The sequence below is a fragment of the Chrysemys picta genome, chromosome 2 (genome assembly GCF_011386835.1).
Source record: "Chrysemys picta bellii isolate R12L10 chromosome 2, ASM1138683v2, whole genome shotgun sequence".
NCBI lineage: Eukaryota > Metazoa > Chordata > Testudines > Emydidae > Chrysemys > Chrysemys picta.
Window position 1 is genome coordinate 83,791,613 of NC_088792.1, and position 19,536 is coordinate 83,811,148.

The 19,536-nt window shown below is 42.8% G+C and overlaps 1 protein-coding gene and 1 long non-coding RNA gene across 2 annotated transcripts; both read left to right on the forward strand.

Moving 5' to 3' along the window:
• Nucleotides 1-7,730: 7,730 nt before the first annotated feature.
• LOC135981946 (uncharacterized) lies at nt 7,731-8,746 on the forward strand. The gene is made up of 2 exons (XR_010599165.1): nt 7,731-7,845; nt 8,459-8,746. It is a non-coding gene; the product is annotated as an uncharacterized LOC135981946 (long non-coding RNA).
• Nucleotides 8,747-14,474: 5,728 nt separating this feature from the next.
• LOC135981945 (C-C chemokine receptor type 8-like) lies at nt 14,475-17,664 on the forward strand. Its single transcript, XM_065587097.1, has 2 exons — nt 14,475-14,612; nt 16,492-17,664. Exon 2 carries the CDS (start codon nt 16,501-16,503, stop codon nt 17,545-17,547), a length of 1,047 nt encoding a protein of 348 aa, XP_065443169.1. The 5' UTR covers nt 14,475-14,612; nt 16,492-16,500; the 3' UTR covers nt 17,548-17,664.
• The last annotated feature ends 1,872 nt before the right edge of the window (nt 17,665-19,536 follow it).

The window sequence follows — 19,536 nt, forward strand, 5'->3', positions numbered from 1 at the left end:
CTATCCACCAATCCCTAGTGGACCCCAAACTCATCAACCCGGAGGCTCCGGTGACAATTCAACCCTTCATGTCTCACTCTGTAACCTTGCCTACAGCCAAGTTACATGTCTAGTACAAGGGCTGGTCAGGAATGTGGACTTTTGCAGTATATGACAATTATCCCATCCCCATGCTGCTGGGGGAAGACTTGGCCAACCATGTGAAGCTAGCCAAGAGGGTGGGAATGGTCACCCGCAGCCAGGCTAAGCAAGCTTTCACACCCATCCCTGTTCCTGAGCCATCCACAAGGGCCCTGTTTGTGTTACCAGAGACCCAGACAGACGCTGGTTAGGCCTCAATTGGAGTATTGTGTCCAGTTCTGGGCACCGCATTTCAAGAAAGATGTGGAGAAATTGGAGAGGGTCCAGAGAAGAGCAACAAGAATGATTAAAGGTCTTGAGAAAATGACCTATGAAGGAAGGCTGAAAGAATTGGGTTTGTTTAGTTTGGAAAAGAGAAGACTGAGAGGGGACATGATAGCGGTTTTCAGGTATCTAAAAGGGTGTCATAAGGAAGAGGGAGAAAACTTGTTCACCTTAGCCTCTAAGGATAGAACAAGAAGCAATGGGCTTAAACTGCAGCAAGGGAAGTCTACGTTGGACATTAGGAAAAAGTTCCTAACTGTCAGGGTGGTTAAACACTGGAATAAATTGCCTAGGGAGGTTGTGGAATCTCCATCTCTGGAGATATTTAAGAGTAGGTTAGATAAATGTCTATCAGGGATGGTCTAGACAGTATTTGGTCCTGCCATGAGGGCAGGGGACTGGACTTGATGACCTCTCGAGGTCCCTTCCAGTCCTAGAATTTATGAATCTATGAATCTAGGTGGTGGAACCGGATCCCCTGCCAACGACTGCAACAGCCATAGTGGATCCAATCCCAGAGACCCAGCCAAAGCCAGTCCCAGAACCAGAACTGGCAACACAACCAGCACCAGAACCATTGCCAGCACTGAGTACAGCGTTTGCAAACCCGTCTACAACTCCAATGCCAGAGGGCACCAGCGAACCTGAACTGGCAGAAACAGTAGATAACCCTACCCAAGAGGCTCAGCCAGAGCCTGAAATACCACATAGTGCACCAGTGGACAGTGGTTCACAGTCAACAGAAACAGCCCCAGTACCTGCATCGCTTCCAGAGGGACCAAGCCCAAGTCCACAGTCCAAGGAGGAACTGATGTCTCCAGCATCAAGAGAACAGTTCCAGGCTGAGCAGGAAGCAGATGACAGCCTTCAGAAAGCTTGGGCGGCAGCACGGAGCACCCCATCGCCTCTCAGCTCTTCTAACAGATCCCGGTTTGTTGTAGAACAAGGACTTTTATCAAGGAGACTCTTTCTGGTGGGCACCAGGAAGACTGGCATCCTCAAAGACAGTTGGTAGTTCCCACTAAGTATCGGGTAAAGCCCACAATCATCCCAGTGACCATTCTGGGGTGAACAGAACCAAAGACTGGTTGGGGAAGTCCTTCCACTGGGAGGGAATGGGCAAGGACGTTGCTAATTATGTCCAGTCTTGTGAGGTGTGCCAACGAGTGGGAAAGCCCCAAGACCAGGTCAAAGCCCCTCTCCAGCCACTACCAATAATTGAGGTCCCATTTCAGCGAGTAGCTGTGGATATTCTGGGTCCTTTCCCAAAGACGACACCCAGGGGAAAGCAGTACATACTGACTTTCATGGATTTTGCTACCCGATGGCCAGAAGCAGTACCCTTAAGCAACACCAGGTCTAAAAGTGTGTGCCAGGCATTAGCAGACATTTTTGCCAGGGTAGGTTGGCCCTCCGACATCCTTACAGATTTGGGAACTAATTTTCTGGCAGGGACCATGAAAAACCTGTGGGAAGCTCATGGTAGGTGAATCACTTGGTTGCCACCCCTTACCACCATCAAACCAATGGCCTGGTGGAGAGGTTTAATGGAACTTTGGGGGCCATGATACGTAAATTCGTAAATGAACACTCCAATGATTGGGACCTAGTGTTACAGCAGTTGCTTTTTGCCTACAGGGCTGTACCACATCCCAGTTTAGGGTTTTCACCATTTGTACTTGTGTATGGCCGCGAGGTTAAGGGGCCATTACAGTTGGTGAAGCAGCAATGGGAGGGGTTTACGCCTTCTCCAGGAACTAACATTCTAGACTTTGTAAGCAACCTACAAAGCACCCTCTGACACTCTTTAGCCCTTGCTAAAGAAAACCTAAAGGATGCTCAGGAAGAGCAAAAGGCCTGGTATGATAAGCATTCCAGAGAATGGTCCTTCAAAGTAGGAGACCAAGTCATGGTCTTAAAGGCGCTCCAGGTCCATAAAATGGAAGCATCATGGGAAGGACCATTCACAGTCCAGGAGCGCCTAGGAGCTGTTAACTATCTCATAGCATCCCCCACCTCCAACATAAAGCCTAAAGTATACCATGTTAATTCTCTTAAGCCCTTTTATTCCAGAGAATTAAAGGTTTCCCAGTTTACAGCCCAGAGAACAGATGACACGGAGTGGCCTGAAGGTATCTACTATGAAGGAAAAAGTAATGGTGGCGTGGAAGATGTGAACCTCTCCGCGACCCTTGGACGTCTGCAGCTACAGCAGATCAAGGAGCTGTGCACTAGCTTTGCGCCAATGTTCTCAGCCACTACAAGACGGACCGAACGGGCATACCACTCCATTAACACAGGTAATGCTCACCCAATCAGAACCCCACCTTACCGGGAGTCACCTCATGTCCAAACTGCTATAAAAAGGGAGATCCAGGGCATGCTACAGATGGGTATAATCCGCCCCTCTAACAGTGCATGGGCATCTCCAGTGGTTCTAGTTCCCAAACCAGATGGGGAAATACGCTTTTGCATGGACTACCGTAAGCTAAATGCTGTAACTCATCCTGACAACTATCCAATGCCACGCACAGATGAGCTATTGGAGAAATTGGGACATGCCCAATTCATCTCTACCTTAGACTTAACCAAGGGGTACTGGCAAGTACCACTAGATGAACCCGCCAAGGAAAGGTCAGCCTTCGTCACCCAGGCAGGGGTGTATGAATTCAATGTACTCCCTTTCGGGCTGTGAAATGCACCCGCCACCTTCCAAAGACTTACAGATGGTTTCCTAGCAGGATTGGGAGAATCTGCAGTTGCCTACCTCGATGATGTGGCTATTTTTTCTGATTCATGGGCAGAACACCTGGAGCACCTGGAAAAAGTCTTCGAGCACATCAGGCAGGCAGGACTAACTGTTAAGGCTAAAAAGTGTCAAACAGGCCAAAACAGAGTGACTTACCTGGGGCACCACACTACAGCCAAATCGTGCCCCACTGACAGACCTAACCAGACAGAAACAGCCAAATGCAGTTCAGTGGACTGATGAGTGTCAAAAGGCCTTTAACCAGCTTAAGGTGACACTCATGTCTGACCTTGTGCTAAGGGCCCCAGACTTTGACAAACCATTCCTAGTAACCACAGATGCGTCCGAGTGGGGTGTGGGAGCAGTTTTAATGCAGGAAGGACCGGATCAAGAATTCCATCCTGTTGTGTTTCTCAGCAAGAAACTGTCTGAGAGGGAAAGCCACTGGTCAATCAGCGAAAGGGAATGCTACGCCATTGTGTACGCGCTGGAAAAGCTACGCCCATATGTTTGGGGATGGCATTTCCAACTACAAACAGACCATGCTGCGCTACTGTGGAAGCAGAGAAAGAACTGACAGGAAGGGGATGCAATGCATAACAGTTCGTTAGCAAGAGTTAGGCTAACTGTAACCCTAATAATGCGAGATTTGTAGAAGCGAGGAACGTGTGAGGCAAGTGGGAAAGAACTGTGTGAGAAGTTGTTGCGACCTTGTGTAGATAATGTGTAGTTAATATGGAATGTAGACTAAGAGTCTACATTAGTGAGCAAAACAAGATATCAGAATGACCTATGTATAAACAAAATGCAGCTGTTGCTCATTATTGTCTGTAACAAAAGGTATAAATGCTTGCTGTAATTGTTTACCTGTTGAGAGACCTGCTTAGCTCTCTCCCTCTATGCAATTGATAGAGAGAAAATAAAGCATCTGATTTGCTGTACCCAAACAAAAAGTGAGAACTCTGTTATTCTCCGACAATTTGGGGGCTCGTCCGGGATGGCAACGCCCGCAGAGGTACCGGCAGCTGCTACGGATCGTTCCCCTTCGAACCCCATGGCACCACAATAGAGGTAGGAAACCTTTTGAAATCTCTATTGGGGTGTCGGAGGAGGACTGTCCGTGGGGCCATCTGTCCCTGTTGGGCTCACACCATCCGAACTTATTAACTGTGCAGCAAGGTCAGATGCTGAGCGGCGTAGGGGAATTGTTTGCCGCCCCCTGTATGCATATGCGAGGTGCATAGGTATGCACCGGTGTTGAGGGGTTGTTACCGCCTCAAGTGATGCATCAAGGTACTTGGGAATAGTACCTGGAATAAGGCCTTGGTGTGTGTGTGTGTGTGTGTGCGCGCACACCACTGTGAATTGAGTGTTACCGGAAGACGCCCAGAGTACTCTGCGAAGTCTTTTGGCTCGTGACCAGAACTACTCTAACGCAAGCCCGGTAACTAGAGGATCTTTTAGGAGATCCGACCCACGGTGGGCTAACTCGGCCTGGCATCGTCCGGCGAGGAGGCTACTTGGGTCTAGGAGTGTGTGAACCCATCTTCCCTCCCCTTTTCCTCTCCGTGTGAGCCACTGACAGTCTGATCATCTCACTAGATGCAACAGAGTAAGCGGCGCCGTCTCTCTGAAACTAGCCGACGCTCTTTGCTGAAGGGAGGTGTAGGAGGGTCGTGGCTATCCTCGTTAGTCTCTCCTGTGTGAATACCCTGTAGGGAGAGATCCTTAGTTTATGTGCCGCTAGCGCGGACAGGGCATCCTCCTCCCTGTGTGTGTGATTGGAAAATGGGTGGGGGACAGTCTAAGCATTCCCTCTCACCCCCTAAGGGTACCCCAGCTTATTTCATGTACGTACATTATGGTCCGACAACCTGCAGGTATTTAGAGAATTAGAATCATTACACGCTTGAAAATTCATCTAAACAATGCCCACTAGAAGGTACCTTCAATCTAGATAAGATCATACATCTCAGGGGAGCTTTTAATCACCAAAAAGCCTCCGAGACACAATGGGAGCAATTTGTCTATTGAGGAAAGGAACGGGTTAATTTGACATTCAGCTTGGTCCAGAGATAAAGAGAAAGTTAATCTGCATTCAAGGTCAAGAATCAATGTAGACCAGGTTAAGTACAAAGAAAAACTGCTTTTGGCCCCAGCTGGCTGTGAAAAAATATAGACATAGTCAAACCAAAGGCAATACAAGTTACAGTGCTGAGATTACATTTGCAAAGCTTAACTGTCCAGTGAGATCCAACAGTCTGCCTTTGCGACCCTGGAGCCGGCCTGGTTTGGGGACGCTGAAGAAGCAACAGGCAGCCGGCCTGGACTGGAATCACTGAAAAGACGCCCCAGGAGACCTCAGGGTGTAAAAGAACTGCCCTCCCAAGAGAGGAAGCAAGTTGGAGATTGTACAGCACCTTCTCTGAATGTTATACACAGTTGTGGCCAGTCTGGACGTACGTATGTGAGTATGAAAGTGTGCCTACTCTCAGCCGCAGTAAGTCTGAGACCGGAGAGGGGTTTAGCATTCCTCTCTCCACCCTGGTTGACTGGGAAGGGTGTCAGGTGGATCTACCCCAGTCGTAGCAAGACTGGGCAACAGAGAAGTTGGAGAAAAGGGAAGAGTTGTATACTTGATAACTAGAATTGAGCAATTAAGAGCATAGATCATGAACCAGACAGCAGCTCAACCCTATGCCCAGGGCAAGTTGCAAGCCTTGAGACAGGACTTCCAGGCAGAAAAGGAAGCACTGGCTAAGCAAGTACCGGTCCTTCAGGGACTTGTCAGAATTTAACCATTTGTGTTTGCATATGCTGTAACAGCAGTGTGTTTGCCACAAGAGAAAATTGAATAGTTAAACGCCAATGGGCCATGCATTTTGCCCAAGTGGCAAGCCTCATGAGGGAGGACTCGGGTAGCCATGTGAGTAAGAATGTTTAAAGGAAGAGACCAGGAAGAGTGGGGGCTAGTTGAGAAGCCCACCCTCCTAGCTAAATTGGTAGTAAAAAAGCCTGTGCCCATGGAAGGGACGGTTCAGCGAGAAAAGCAGGATCGGGCCCAAGCGGGCAGGCAATAGATAGAGAGATTGGAGAACAGGTTGGAAACTTTGAGGGCATAGTGGAAGGAAAGGAGTAAGTAATTATAAGCATGGGGATTTCAAATCCCCAGGATAAGAATTGGAATGGTAAAATGTGTGTAAGACAGAGTCTTTGTACCAAGGTGCAAGGCTCTCCTTTCTTCTGCAGAATAAAGCAACTCTTCCTTATCCCTGTCTGGCTGTTATTGGCTCTCAGCGAGGTGGACCCGATATTTCGGTCACAGTTACTGGCGACTCCGGTTAATGAATTTCTGTCTTATACATTTGGGCGTTAGGTGTGTGGACGGAACTGAGCCTCTCATTCATAATTCCTCAGAGTGGAAGCCATCGCGTGCGATGAAGCTCTGAGGTCGAATTGGGATCCTTCTGTCCCGTCCCCTGTAGCGGTCAGTATTAGTAGAAATTCCTGTAATAAGATCCTATTAGGCCATAATTCCCTCTGATCTTTGTGTAATTCTCTGTTAGAGTGTCAGCAGGCAGATGGGTGGGTCTCTGGTAAAACCCTCTAAGGATAGCCCTTTGAATTATATGTAAATGGCCTTTACCCGGTGTTCAGAAAAGAATGTCGAAGAGACGCTTGTTGCAGCTTTGCACCCAGGATTGGCCAGCCCTGGGCACTGATTGGCCCGAATCCGGATCTTTTGACATTCCGACTTACTTAACTCCCTTGCGCCCGGTACTGGAAAACCAGGCACCAGGACAAATAGATTATTGGTTTTTGTGGGATCTGTGTTTTATAAGTTTGAGATGAATTGGTATTGTTTAAAATTGCAAAAACCGAGATTACTTTTGCCAGACACAGGAAACTAGTGTTGTTTAATATGGTATTTAGGATTTAATCCTTAAGGTGACTTAATGCTTTACAAGATTTAAAATGTTTTAACTAAAGACCAAAGGTTGTGGCTGCAGCAGGGTAGTCAAAGCCAGGAGAATAAAAGATTTGAATTTGGTTTTGGGTAACAAAATAGCAGATAAAAGATCTGGTAAAGAGAGAGGTCAAGCTGTCACTTTACTAGGGGTGCATGGAGATTTTGTAAGCACAAAAGAAACAGTTACACCTTGTGTAGAAATTGATATGGCTAGTGTTGTGGAAATTGAATTGTGGATAGGATGTGCATTTTCCCCAGAACATGTGCAGTGTATATTGTAGCAGCGGTAAAAGAAATGCAAACCTACCAAAATAGGTTGTGTTGTCTTTTTCAGATCACTGTGTGTTTGAAAGCAGAAATTAGAAGTAAAAGGCAATCAAAAGTCTGGGAAAGTTAATTTTGTCCCTTTTTAAGTAAGAATCTTTAAGCTGTGGATAGCTTTAGATCTGGAAGCAAGCCAGAAAGCATCTATATTAATGCAATTTTCTAACTAATAAGGTAGAAGCCACTGAAACCTGGGCTGCCTATGAAACAAATACAAGGAAATATGGGATAATTCCTCTGTTTTGTTTAAAATCAACAAGAGTATGTGTATATAAAGGAAATATTTTAAGCAATGACTGACTACCCAGAAGGGGTAGACTTCTGTTCTTTTGTCTTTCAGATCATCAGAGAAAACGGATGCCAGCTGAACAGCATTCAATGTACCATGCATTTACTGGTACAATAGGAATTATTTTTGTGTTCAATGTCCTGTCTTGTGGTGTTTGTCTTGTGGCCAGAATTGTTGTGTTTAATATTTCCATAAGACAGTCTATTTCAAAATTAAATAAAAGGGTTAAATAAAAAAAAGCAGATACTTATTTTATTCAACTTGGAATACAAAGTGTTTGGATAAATCAGGAAAATGTGATATACTAAAGTCTAATACATTTGCTTAAGTAAGAAAAAGAAACTTCATTGGCCAGATTTTTTTTTAATTGAAAAATTGTTGTTAAAATTTGCATACCAACAGTCTTTGGAAGCAAGGACATGGAAGGTTAACCCACTCCCATATTGCCTATGGGATCCTTCTGGCTACCTCAGATTTCTAGCCAGAGGGCTGGGGAGGGAGGAAAGCTATTGGACACCAGAGGTTGTACCGAGTGGACTCCTCAAAAGTGGGTGTGCTTGTCCTGGTTTGTTGCTCCAAAGCTCTGTATAGAAGTTATTTACTGGAAGGGTGTATATGGCATACATTGAATAATAAGACTAATGTACTGTATAATGGCAATGTGTATGTGTTCATTGTTGGGAAAAGGTGTATGAGTGAAAAGTGAAAGTTTCCTTTGTAGGTTAAAAGAAGCCAAGAAGGGAAAAAGGAAAAAGAACAGAAGGAGTTAACTGGAAAAATAGCTAGCAAGCTCAGTCCAAAGATAAGACACTAGCCCAATCCAAGGACACTGCCCACAGCTAAGACTTGGCTGACAGCCAAGAAAAGGGGGGCCTGAATGTGCCCAAGCAACTATGAGATCTGCAAAACACTGCCAGGCATTAATGAAATGTGTTAGGTTTCTTTTCTCACAGATAAAAGAAGTGCTACCCAAAGACCCTAGCAGCCCTGCCATTCATTGAAACAAGGAGACTGAGTCTACGTAAAGTCCATCATCGAAAGACTGCTTTGGCTCCACACTGGAAAGGCCCTTTCCAAGTCCTGTTAACCACCAACATGGCTGTGAAGAGCCAAGGACTACTTGCCTGGACCCATGCTTCTCACTGTAGAAAGACCCCTCCACCTTGGGAGAACTCTCCGACTGATGATAAGCCTATTTCTCCTTCTAGTACTGCTGTGCCTTTTGGACAGCAGGAAAAAGAAGAAAAAAAAAAAGACAAGGTGAAGTGCTAGTAACCTCTCCCTTGTCCACTGACAGACCTACTGTGCCTTTGGATTTTTCTAGAAGAAGCAAAACCATTACAGGGTGATGTGCTAGTAACCTCTCCCCTGTATGATGCTAAACCACACTGTTTCAGGAAAAGAGAAGAAGGAACACTTGCTTCATTGAAACCACAAAGTCCAGGGATTCCTGACTACAAGAGACATTAAGAACTGACCCTGGTGAAGAAACAAAGAATTATACACTGGCAGGAAGAAACTTGTGGGACCCATGCTTGGGAACGTGGTATTGATTGGATTTTGGGGTTTATTCTACAGGCTGCGCCCTGTGTTTTGGATAAGTCCTTCAGCATGTATTGCCCTCCTTAACTGGATTTTAAATTATAAGTACCAAAGGCACCTTGTTGCCATTGCCCCTGCCATCTCCTCCATTACACTATTACCCCTGTAACACATCCAAATACAGACAATGTCATATATTTGATAAAACCAATGACTAAGGCCTTCACACTTTAGTGATTTATTTAAATATTGTTTAAAAAAATATTTTTAAGGTTCAGGATATCCCATATAAGTGAACAATTGAATGGATCAGTGGAGATAAAAGTATATGATATCACTACCAGTGAACCCTAAGAATCTGTAATTGCAATTGATGGGTTCTATAGCGAATGTTCCTGAAATTTGCACTGTGTTAAATGAGAGAGGCCCTTATTGTTATTTGGTCACCCAATTAGTGAACAATTAAACGAATATCCAGAGTTTGTTTTGCCACTGGAAATTTTACCTGCATAGAAATTATTCCAGTGACTAATAATGTGACCTGTACCTTATTGCAATACACCCCTTCTTATGCCATTAATATCAATGCCTCCCGGAAGTACTAAAGGTGTTCAACCAACAGATGTGGTATAGTACTACACCAAAGAGAGATGTATTAGGATATCAATCGACTGTGATTAACACTACACTAGGGACTGTTAAATTTTCATTGCCCTTATCCAGTTTCCAAATTACCTCTACATACCCAAATTGCTCACAGGGGGCTGCCATTAGATTAGCACAACAGAGGGCTTGGGTTATTTCTTCTAGGAAGAGAGACTTGACCGGATCCCTGTGGGATGGGGCCAATAGTGCAGCAGCAGTATGGAATATTTTTAAAAACCAAGAACATGATGAGAAATTGGGGCAACTAGAGAAGGCTATTGGCCTTGTTTCTGGAGCACAACTAACCCAGGTACAGGCTGGAGTTGGTGAGTTACATGTTATTTCCGCCCTTAGAAATTGCTGACAGAGATGGTATTGAATATCACTGAGGCTGGGAAGGCATTGCAATGGGATCTAGCATGTTCAGAAATTCAGGATTTCCTGAATGACCAGCTAATGGCCATTCGGAATGATCTAGAGCATCAGGCTTGGCCCACTGCCCTTACAGACACATCAGGAGTACCATCTGATCTGTGGCCATGGAGACATACTTGGAGACTTTCTGGGTGGAAGTGCAGACGTTCTCAGTGCTCCTTCCAAGCATTTGGACCGGTTGGGGGGGGGTGGGCTCCCACATACCGAATCCTGCCGGATCCATGGAGAGGATGCATGTGGGCAATTCACCGAGACATCTGGGAAATTAGACCTCCTGGTATACCCAATCGATTTTTAGTCAGTGCTCCTGGGATTACATCTGACATTTGGATGGGGTTAGGGAGTCAATGGACGTTAGAACCCCCACAGCTTCAGTGTATCCGTAAACTGAAGCCAGGAGCAGTTGTTACTCTTCATGACTACTTTTGCTGGGAAGGTAGGGGACAAGGAACTACCCTGACAGGACACTTACTTTTTCAAGCTAATGATAGCTGTGTGTATGTTAAAGCCACCACATTGCAAGACATATATTTTAATCTCATTACCACTGCAGGCAATCGTATTATTTACTGGCCTGCAAATAGAATTTTGCAAGTAGTCCTTAGGTTCCAGATACCCTTTAATTGGACTAGTTTAGTACCTGATCGATTTCAAAATTTGCTTTCACTGTTACCAGAGGTTCAGAAAATCTCTGAAATACAAGGGCAAATTCACATGCTTCAATATATATATATATCAAGTTGAAAAGTAAGCCTTTCATACAGCTTATAGAGTGTCCACCTTATGTACTAAGTATGATGTATTGTGTTTTATGACTAAGACTGTACAACAACCCCATCATATTATCGCTATGGGAATGTTATTGCTTGTGTTGTTGTTAGGAGTATGTTATTGTTGTTATAAAGAACATAATAATAGTAATACCTTTCATGTCCATGCTCATCATGCATTGCATTACATCCAATCAAAACCCCTAAGGTTGAAGCATCTGATGTAGAATCTGAATTCCAAGACTTAATGCAAATAGAGATTTGAAAATGTTTGTTGTACTAGTAGTACAAAATGGGGGGTTGTGGAAGCAGAGAAAGAACTGACAGGAAGGGGATGCAATGCATGACAGTTCGTTAGCAAGAGTTAGGCTAACTGTAACCCTAATAATGCGAAATTTGTAGAAGCGAGGAATGTGTGAGGCAAGTGGGAAAGAACTGTGTGAGAAGTTGTTGCGACCTTGTGTAGATAATGTGTAGATAATATGGAATGTAGACTAAGAGTCTACATTAGTGAGCAAAACAAGATATCAGAATGACCTATGTATAAACAAAATGCAGCTGTTGCTCATTATTGTCTGTAACAAAAGGTATAAAGGCTTGCTGTAATTGTTTACCTGTTGAGAGACCTGCTTAGCTCTCTCCCTCTATGCAATTGATAGAGAGAAAATAAAGCATCTGATTTGCTGTACCCAAACAAAAAGTGAGAACTCTGTTATTCTCCGACACTACAGTGGCTTCATACCGCCAATGGGAATAACAAAAAACTTCTTTGGTGGAGTTTAGCTCTCCAAGATTTTGATTTTGAAATACAACACATTTCAGGAGCTTCTAACAAAGTGGCTGATGCACTCTCCCGTGAAAGTTTCCCAAAATCAACTGGTTAACAATTGTTCTTGGAATGTGGGACATATTGTTAGTTTTTATATAATCAGTAGTATGTCTAAAGGTGCATGTGTCTTATTAACTCTGTTTTCTCCTAGAGCTCCAGGAAGAAATCACAGCCGGTGTGGAACCGACTGTCCAACACTATCTGTGATTTGGGGGGCATGTCATAACTATAAAGGGAAGGGTAACAGCCCTCCTGTGTACAATATTATAAAATCCCTCCTGGCCAGAGACTCCAAAATCCTTTTACCTGTAAAGGGTTAAGAAGCTCAGGTAACCTGGCTGACACCTGACCCAAAGGACCAATAAGGGGACAAGATACTTTCAAATCTTGGTGGGGGGAAGGCATTTGTTTGTGCTCTTTGTTTTGGGGGTTGTTCGCTCTTGGGACTAAGAGGGACCAGATATCAATCCATGCTCTCCAAATCTTTCTGAACAAGTCTCTCATATTTCAAACTTGTAAGTACAGCCAGGCAAGGCGTGTTACTTTTATCTTTGTTTTCTCAACTTGTAAATGTACCTTTTGCTAGGGTGTTTACCTCTGTTTGCTGTAACTTTGAACCTAAGTTCTAGAGGGGGTTCCTCTGGGCTCTTTAAGTTTGATTACCCTGTAAAATTATTTTCCATCCTGATTTTACAGAGATAATTTTTACCTTTTTCTTTAATTAAAAGCCTTCTTTTTAAGAACCTGATTGATTTTTCCATGTTCTAAAATCCAAGGGGATTGATCTGGACTCACCAGGAATTGGTGGGGGGGAAAGGGAAGGGAGGGGAATGATTAATTCCTCCTTGTTTTAAGATCCAAGGGGTTTTGGATCAGTGCTCACCAGGGAGTTGGTGGAAGTGTCTCTCAAGGCTACCCAGGGAAGAGAGTTAGCCCATTGGGAATGGTAGCAGCAGACCAGATCTAAGCTGGTAGTTAAGCTTAGAAGTTTTCATGCAGGCCCCCACATCTGTATCCTAAAGTTCAGAGTGGGGAAAGAGCCTTGATACATGCTTTTTGTCCTGATCTTCCAGTCCTGCATAATTTCACCCCAAATTATACCTCTGCCCTCATTTGTTCACACTCTCCCTCGTATTTCCTCTGCTTACCCCCATCACCTCTTTCCACTAGTCCTTTATCATCTTCTTTGCCCACCTTCAGCTTTATGCCTTATTTCACACTGCCACCTAGAAACAACTAACCTCCTCTGTCTTATTTTAAATACCCTTTCTCTCTTTCTTCAGACCCAGTTCTTCCATTAATTCTTTCTACTCTTATCTCCTACCAGCCTCCAGCCTACCTCATCTGTACCCTGTGGGTTCTGGTTTTTAGTTTTGGTGATGGTGGTTGTTGTCTGTGTTAGATTATAAGATCTTGGGAAGGGGATCCTACTGAAACTAGAATGGCCCAGTAGATAGCACCATGCACTGTGAAATAGGCAACTGGGTTTCTGCTCCTGGCTCTGCCATTGACATATGGTGTGACCTTTAGCAAATCACTTCACTTCTGTGCCTGTTTTCACTTTGTCCATCTTACCTGTTTAGATTGTAGGCTATTTGGGACAGTTTTCCGGAATGTGTTTGTGCAGCACATACCAGCGACCTCCTCTGGGGCCTCTGGATGTTACCATCATACAAATTAATACTACTTCTTCTGGCTCTACCTCTCACTTGCCCACTTAGGCAAGACATTTCACCTCTGTGCTCACAGTAAAATAGAGAGAACGATACTTACCCACCTTTGAGATCTCTGGATGAACAGAGTGTGTTTATTTGGTTTGTAAAGTCCCATACATCTTTACAGCACTATATAAAGCAATCATAATTTGAAGCCAATCCTGATTCCAGTCAGACCAGTATTTTGTCCCAAACCACATGGACTGAATGCACCAAGATGTACTCAAACAAATAAGCAAATCTCTCAGCTTTAAATAAAACTGAGTTTTCAAAAGTGGTTGAAGAGATGTGTAGGTGATTTTCATTTCTCATTGAAACAAGTTTGTACATCACAAATAGACAGGTGCGTAAAAACAGTACTTGGCTAGATCTAGCATGTCGGCTGATATCAGTTACAAGATAGAAACCAAATATATTTTTTGGAAATTACATGCCAGGTCTTCAGCTGCTCTAAATTAGTGTAATTCCATTGACTTCACCAGAGCTACACCAATTTACATCTGCAGTACATTAGCACTACTCGTCCCTGGCATAGGTTTTAAGGGGTCTTAGTTTCTATTATGGAGGTGGCCACAGTGGCTTGGTTTTTTGCTAAAGGCAAGAGTCAATTGCGCAACCCTTGCACACACTGGAGAGCACCTCCTCACATGCATAGACCTATTCACTTCAAAGAGTGTGAGGTTGATACCTTCTCACAGAAACTATTTATAAAACCTTTCATGTCTACCTTTTCCTGTTTACTCGTCTATCTTATACTATCTCTGGAACTAACAGGTTTGCCTCCATACTTATTCTGTAGCTGTTGGGAGTCTATATATCACAAACGCTCATCAGTCTCCACCACCAAGGGAAAAGACCATTTGGACACATCTGTGATCAAGGGAGGAAGACGACACAGTAGAACAGATACCAAACCAAGTCCTGCCTCCTTAGTCAAAGGTAAAATCCATCTATATTAAATATACTGTCACCTTAACTGTAGTTAACTAACTATAGTTGACAAGGGGGAGGCACACCTTGAGAGATACTTGTCTCTAGATCATCTAGACAGCAATGCTTTTTCTACTTGATTGTTAGGCCAACTGAGGTGGAGAAGGGAGAAGAGATCCTCCATCTAAAACAGTGAATTTTCGAAGTCATAAAGATGAGATGAGGGTATCAGCAGCATAACAATAGCCTAAACTTCAGAGATGCTGAGCACCTGCATCTCCTATTCATTTCAGTAAAATTGCTCTTGGATTATATGGGTGTAAATGAGATCATATTCAGATGAATTATATGTATATATTATTTCACATGGCATATTTATTCTACATAAGTCTATTGCTTTATAAATATTAAACAATTATAGAATGATACGTTAATTATGTTGGAATTATAGCAGAGACTAAGATTAGACAACATAGAAGACCAGTGCATTTGTCATTTTTTATTATTTCTAACTAAAGATCTTCGCATGAAAATAGATCTTTATTTTTTGGAAAGAGATTCTCTGTACATAACATGCTGATTGACTGTTATGGGATGCCACATGAAAGGTTTAGTATTTGGCTGAGGAATGACGGCATCAGAGGGACTAGATAGTAAATTACAGTCCTGATTTCCCGTCCCCTCCCTCCGGACCTGGCACAAAGGGGACTCTCCCTTACCAGATCTTCCCACTTTGGTGCAGCCCCATTCCAATGGTGAAAGAGCTTGTGCAGAGGTAGAGGGAATTTGCCAGGTTAATAGGGACAACCCCCACTTCCCCAACAGGACAGTGTAGGTTTCTGTAAGAAAATCCTCATGGAGATCTGCTTCCTCTGAGTCCCCTCCTAAATATTCCCCACCCACCCACTCAAAAGTGGATGATCTATGTCAAAAATAATAATGATGCCTAGCTCTTCTTATCCACGTATTTCAAAGTTCTGGATGAACCTTCAAGCAACAAAGAATCTGTTTTTCAAGATTATGGCAAGAAAAATGCAAATGTTTTACGAATTAGAAAAAAAGTTCTTACTAAATTGATTGCTTTTCATAGTTTTTCCTGATGTGTCAGGTCCTCCTTAAAGGGAAGGTGTACAGCACATTCTGCAAATCCAACACCTTTAAGTTGTCTCAAGTTGAAGTACCCAAAAACTGATCACCAAAAATTACTAGTCACTTTTGAAAATCCTGGCAATAATATTGTTAAATTGTACTCACTGGAATGCGTCATACATTACGGAGAGAGAAACCACCAAAATTGGTTTTGATTTTCAAAACTAAAAAACTGAGCTAAGACAAAAGACTGCAGCTCAGCTTGGGTAAAAATTGTTAGGTAGAGATATAATGCCAACAGGTGGTTTGTCCAATCAAAATTCTGACTTTTATGAGGCTATATATCTTCTCAGAAAAATGCTCTTTATTATAATACATGGAGACCTGGATTCTGCTATGCTTAGGGCTGGCTTCCACACAATGTTTGTACCAGTATAACTGTGTCACTTAGTGGTGCATTTTTTTAAACCAATAGAGTTATTCTGATCTAACCCCTAGGGCTGTGTTGCAGTGATAGTGTAAAGGTGCATATTCTACTGATATAGCATATTTTCCTTCTTGTATGGGAGTAAGCTCATAACTGCATTAATACTGAGGGCGGGGGAGGTTCGCACTGCTTTATCTAACCAGTTTACTTAAAATGGTATAATTGTGTTTCGACAAGCCTTTACACTGATCAGTACCTTATTCCTCAAGCAGACACATTGATTTCATTCAGCATGAGTAACAATGGCAAAATGCAGTCTTCTGCAACCCTTCTATACCCATAATCAATTAATTATCTCTTTTTTGTGCACAGGTCTTCAAGATGACTCTTACAAGCCCTTTCCCAAACACCACAGAATATAACTATGTGTATGATGAAGGTACCTCTCCTTGCAGTGAAGGCAATGGTTTCAGCAGGTTTAAATCACTGTTTCTTCCAATAGTTTACTGCCTGGTGTTTGTCTTCTGCCTAGTAGGAAATGCCTTGGTCATATGTGTACTCTTGACCAGGAAGAAAGTCACCACCATGACCGATGTGTGCTTGCTCAACCTTGCAATCTCTGACCTGCTCTTTGTTGTCCCCCTCCCATTTCAAGCTCACTATGCTTCAGAAGAATGGATTTTCGGAAATGCAGTGTGTAAAATGATGGCTGGCATTTATTACATAGGCTTTTACAGTAGCATTTTCTTTATAACCCTCATGAGCATAGACAGGTACATAGCAGTCGTTCATGCTGTCTATGCTATGAGAGTTCGGACAGCCACTTGTGGCATAATGATAAGCTTACTCCTGTGGACGACGGCTGGTCTGGCTGCCATACCAAATATGGCGTTTAACCAAGAAGTGGATATTGAACAGTCTCGCGAGTGTGTCCCCAAATATCCTCCAGGCCAAGAGACCTGGCGATTTTTCATTCAGTTTGAAGTCAACATCTTGGGCCTTTTGATCCCGCTCAGCATCCTCATTTACTGCTACTCCCACATCCTGAAAAATCTGCAGAGCTGCAAAAACCGGAACAAGATCAAAGCCATCAAGCTGATTTTCATCATCGTGGTCGTCTTTTTCTTTTTCTGGGCTCCCTTCAACATTGTGCTTTTTCTAGACTCTCTGCAGAACTTGGAAATCATCAACGACTGTGAGACGAGCCAAAGGCTTGCGCTGGCCCTGCAGCTGACCGAATCAATCTCCTTCATCCACTGCTGCCTGAACCCCGTGATCTATGCTTTTGCTGGCGAGATGTTTAAAGCTCACCTTAAAAAAATGTTCCAAAGCTGCAGTCGTCGCATTTCTAGTAGCAATTCAGCCAATCATTCTCACTCCTTGCCCACTCAAGTATTAGGCTATTCTGATAGTGACAGAGTTCTGTAAGCTTTCCCGCTCCCTGCCCAGACATACATTCTAACTGCGTTCATTTAAATACAGCGATTGCCCTATAAATCGTACTAGCATTGACTTAGCCCAGTGTCCTACCTCCACTGTTTATTTTTTAGGGACAGAAGAAAGTTGGTCCTGGATTTTGACTTCTACTTCTTCAAAACTTGCAGAAATTCCTCCAAACACATGGAGTGAAAAAAATCCATCTACCCACATACAGAGATCCTATCTAGAAACCCACACATGAGCAGAACATGCCATCACCAACATGATCTGACACCTTTGTGGACAATGGAAGCCTGCAGTGAATGAAGAGGACATAGAATCGCAAGACTCTTAATGTAAATATTTCCATAATACTATGCATTGCACATGCTCAGTGTCTCTTCTTCCTCATAGTATTTTTCTGTATTAAATGTGTATTTTTCTTGAATAAAGCAAAATGGCATCTTTGTATAACTGGCTTCCTGACAGTTTCCATAGTTTAAAAATCTGTGGGAGGTTTACGCAGACAAGCATTAAAACAGAAACTGGGCTGGAGGGAGGGGACATCTATTGAGTTCTGACTTATTTAAAATGTGTATGATGGCTTCTTTTAAAGTTTCCTAGCAAAACATTCCCTCCTGATTAGCTGCTTTCTTTCTTGATGATAATTATTCAGTGTAGTCACTGTATAATTTTCAGAGACTATAGTTTATATATATATATATATATATATATATATATATATATATATATATATATATATATATATATATAGGTATTTAGCTTAGAAGTCAAATGAATCATTGCACATTTCACTGGCTGGCTGTGCACACGGATCAGCTACAGTTTTCAGTATATGGCCTGACTCACCCTTCAGTTACTCCAGTTTGACACAGATGTAACTCTCAGTTTCAATGCCATTATGACTGCATAACACTGAAGACAGACAAGAGTGAATCACATTCTTGTATGGAAACCTCTGAGGGCAGAATTTTTTCTTATATGTTAGTTTGGTGCATAACCTTTCTAAAATGTAGAATGCTCTGCTGCACTGTGCTATTGGCCAAATCCAACACCCACTGAAGTCAGGGGGAGTCTTCTCCATGACTTTGATGGGCCCTGGATTAGACCTTATGACTCCTGTATGTCCCCCCACACCCTGGCAATATATGTTATGATCATTCCTGAAGACAAACTAAATTGATGTACGATGCACTGGAATCTTTCATCAAAATAAGACCTCTCAAATTCCCTTCTAGGCAAGTCTTTTCTCAAAACCCCAATAGTGATTCATGGAAATAAAATTACATTTATGTTCATTTAAGGTTGCTGTAAGCAAATTTTTAAACAGCAACAAAATGTCTTAAAATCTAGAAAATATACAGGTGAGGAATTGTCAAATAAGACTGTCAAGAAATATTCCAATCTTTTTCAGCAACTCTACTTTCCATTTTTAAAATATCATTACAATTACTGTAATGTTACCAATTAATGACCTGAAATATATTTCTAACTTTAATTCTGTCTTCTTGTTGTTATTTCTCATGTCTCTACAAAGAGCAGAAATATACTGTGATTTATTTACAGTACTTCCATTTCTCCAAAGACTTTATGTAGTTACAAATTGTGAAGCACTCCATTTACATATTTGTATTTTCCACTCTATTCTCCATGTTTAGTCAGAGTTAAAGTTGGAAATATATACTGTATATGCTCCTCAGCTGGACTACATCTCTCATGATACACCACAATCATACGACTCCCATGATGTATGGCCTCCCTCACTAAGAAGCGAGACTGTGGTATTTCATAAAAGATGTGGTCCAAATCGAGATTCCAAGCTAAAGAGGCAGCCGAACTACACCACCTATGAGGCACCATAGCAGCATTTCAGAATCAAACATTTTAGGTTTTGAACAAACTATTATGGTTTCAAATTTTTCTTCAAAAACTTGAAGTTTTCTGTGAAAAGTTGTGATAAAAATTAATTTTTCTTCA

Excerpts from the sequence above, each read along its gene's own strand:
- LOC135981945 (XM_065587097.1), top strand. The coding sequence starts at position 16,501 with ATGACTCTTACAAGCCCTTTCCCAAACACCACAGAATATAACTATGTG.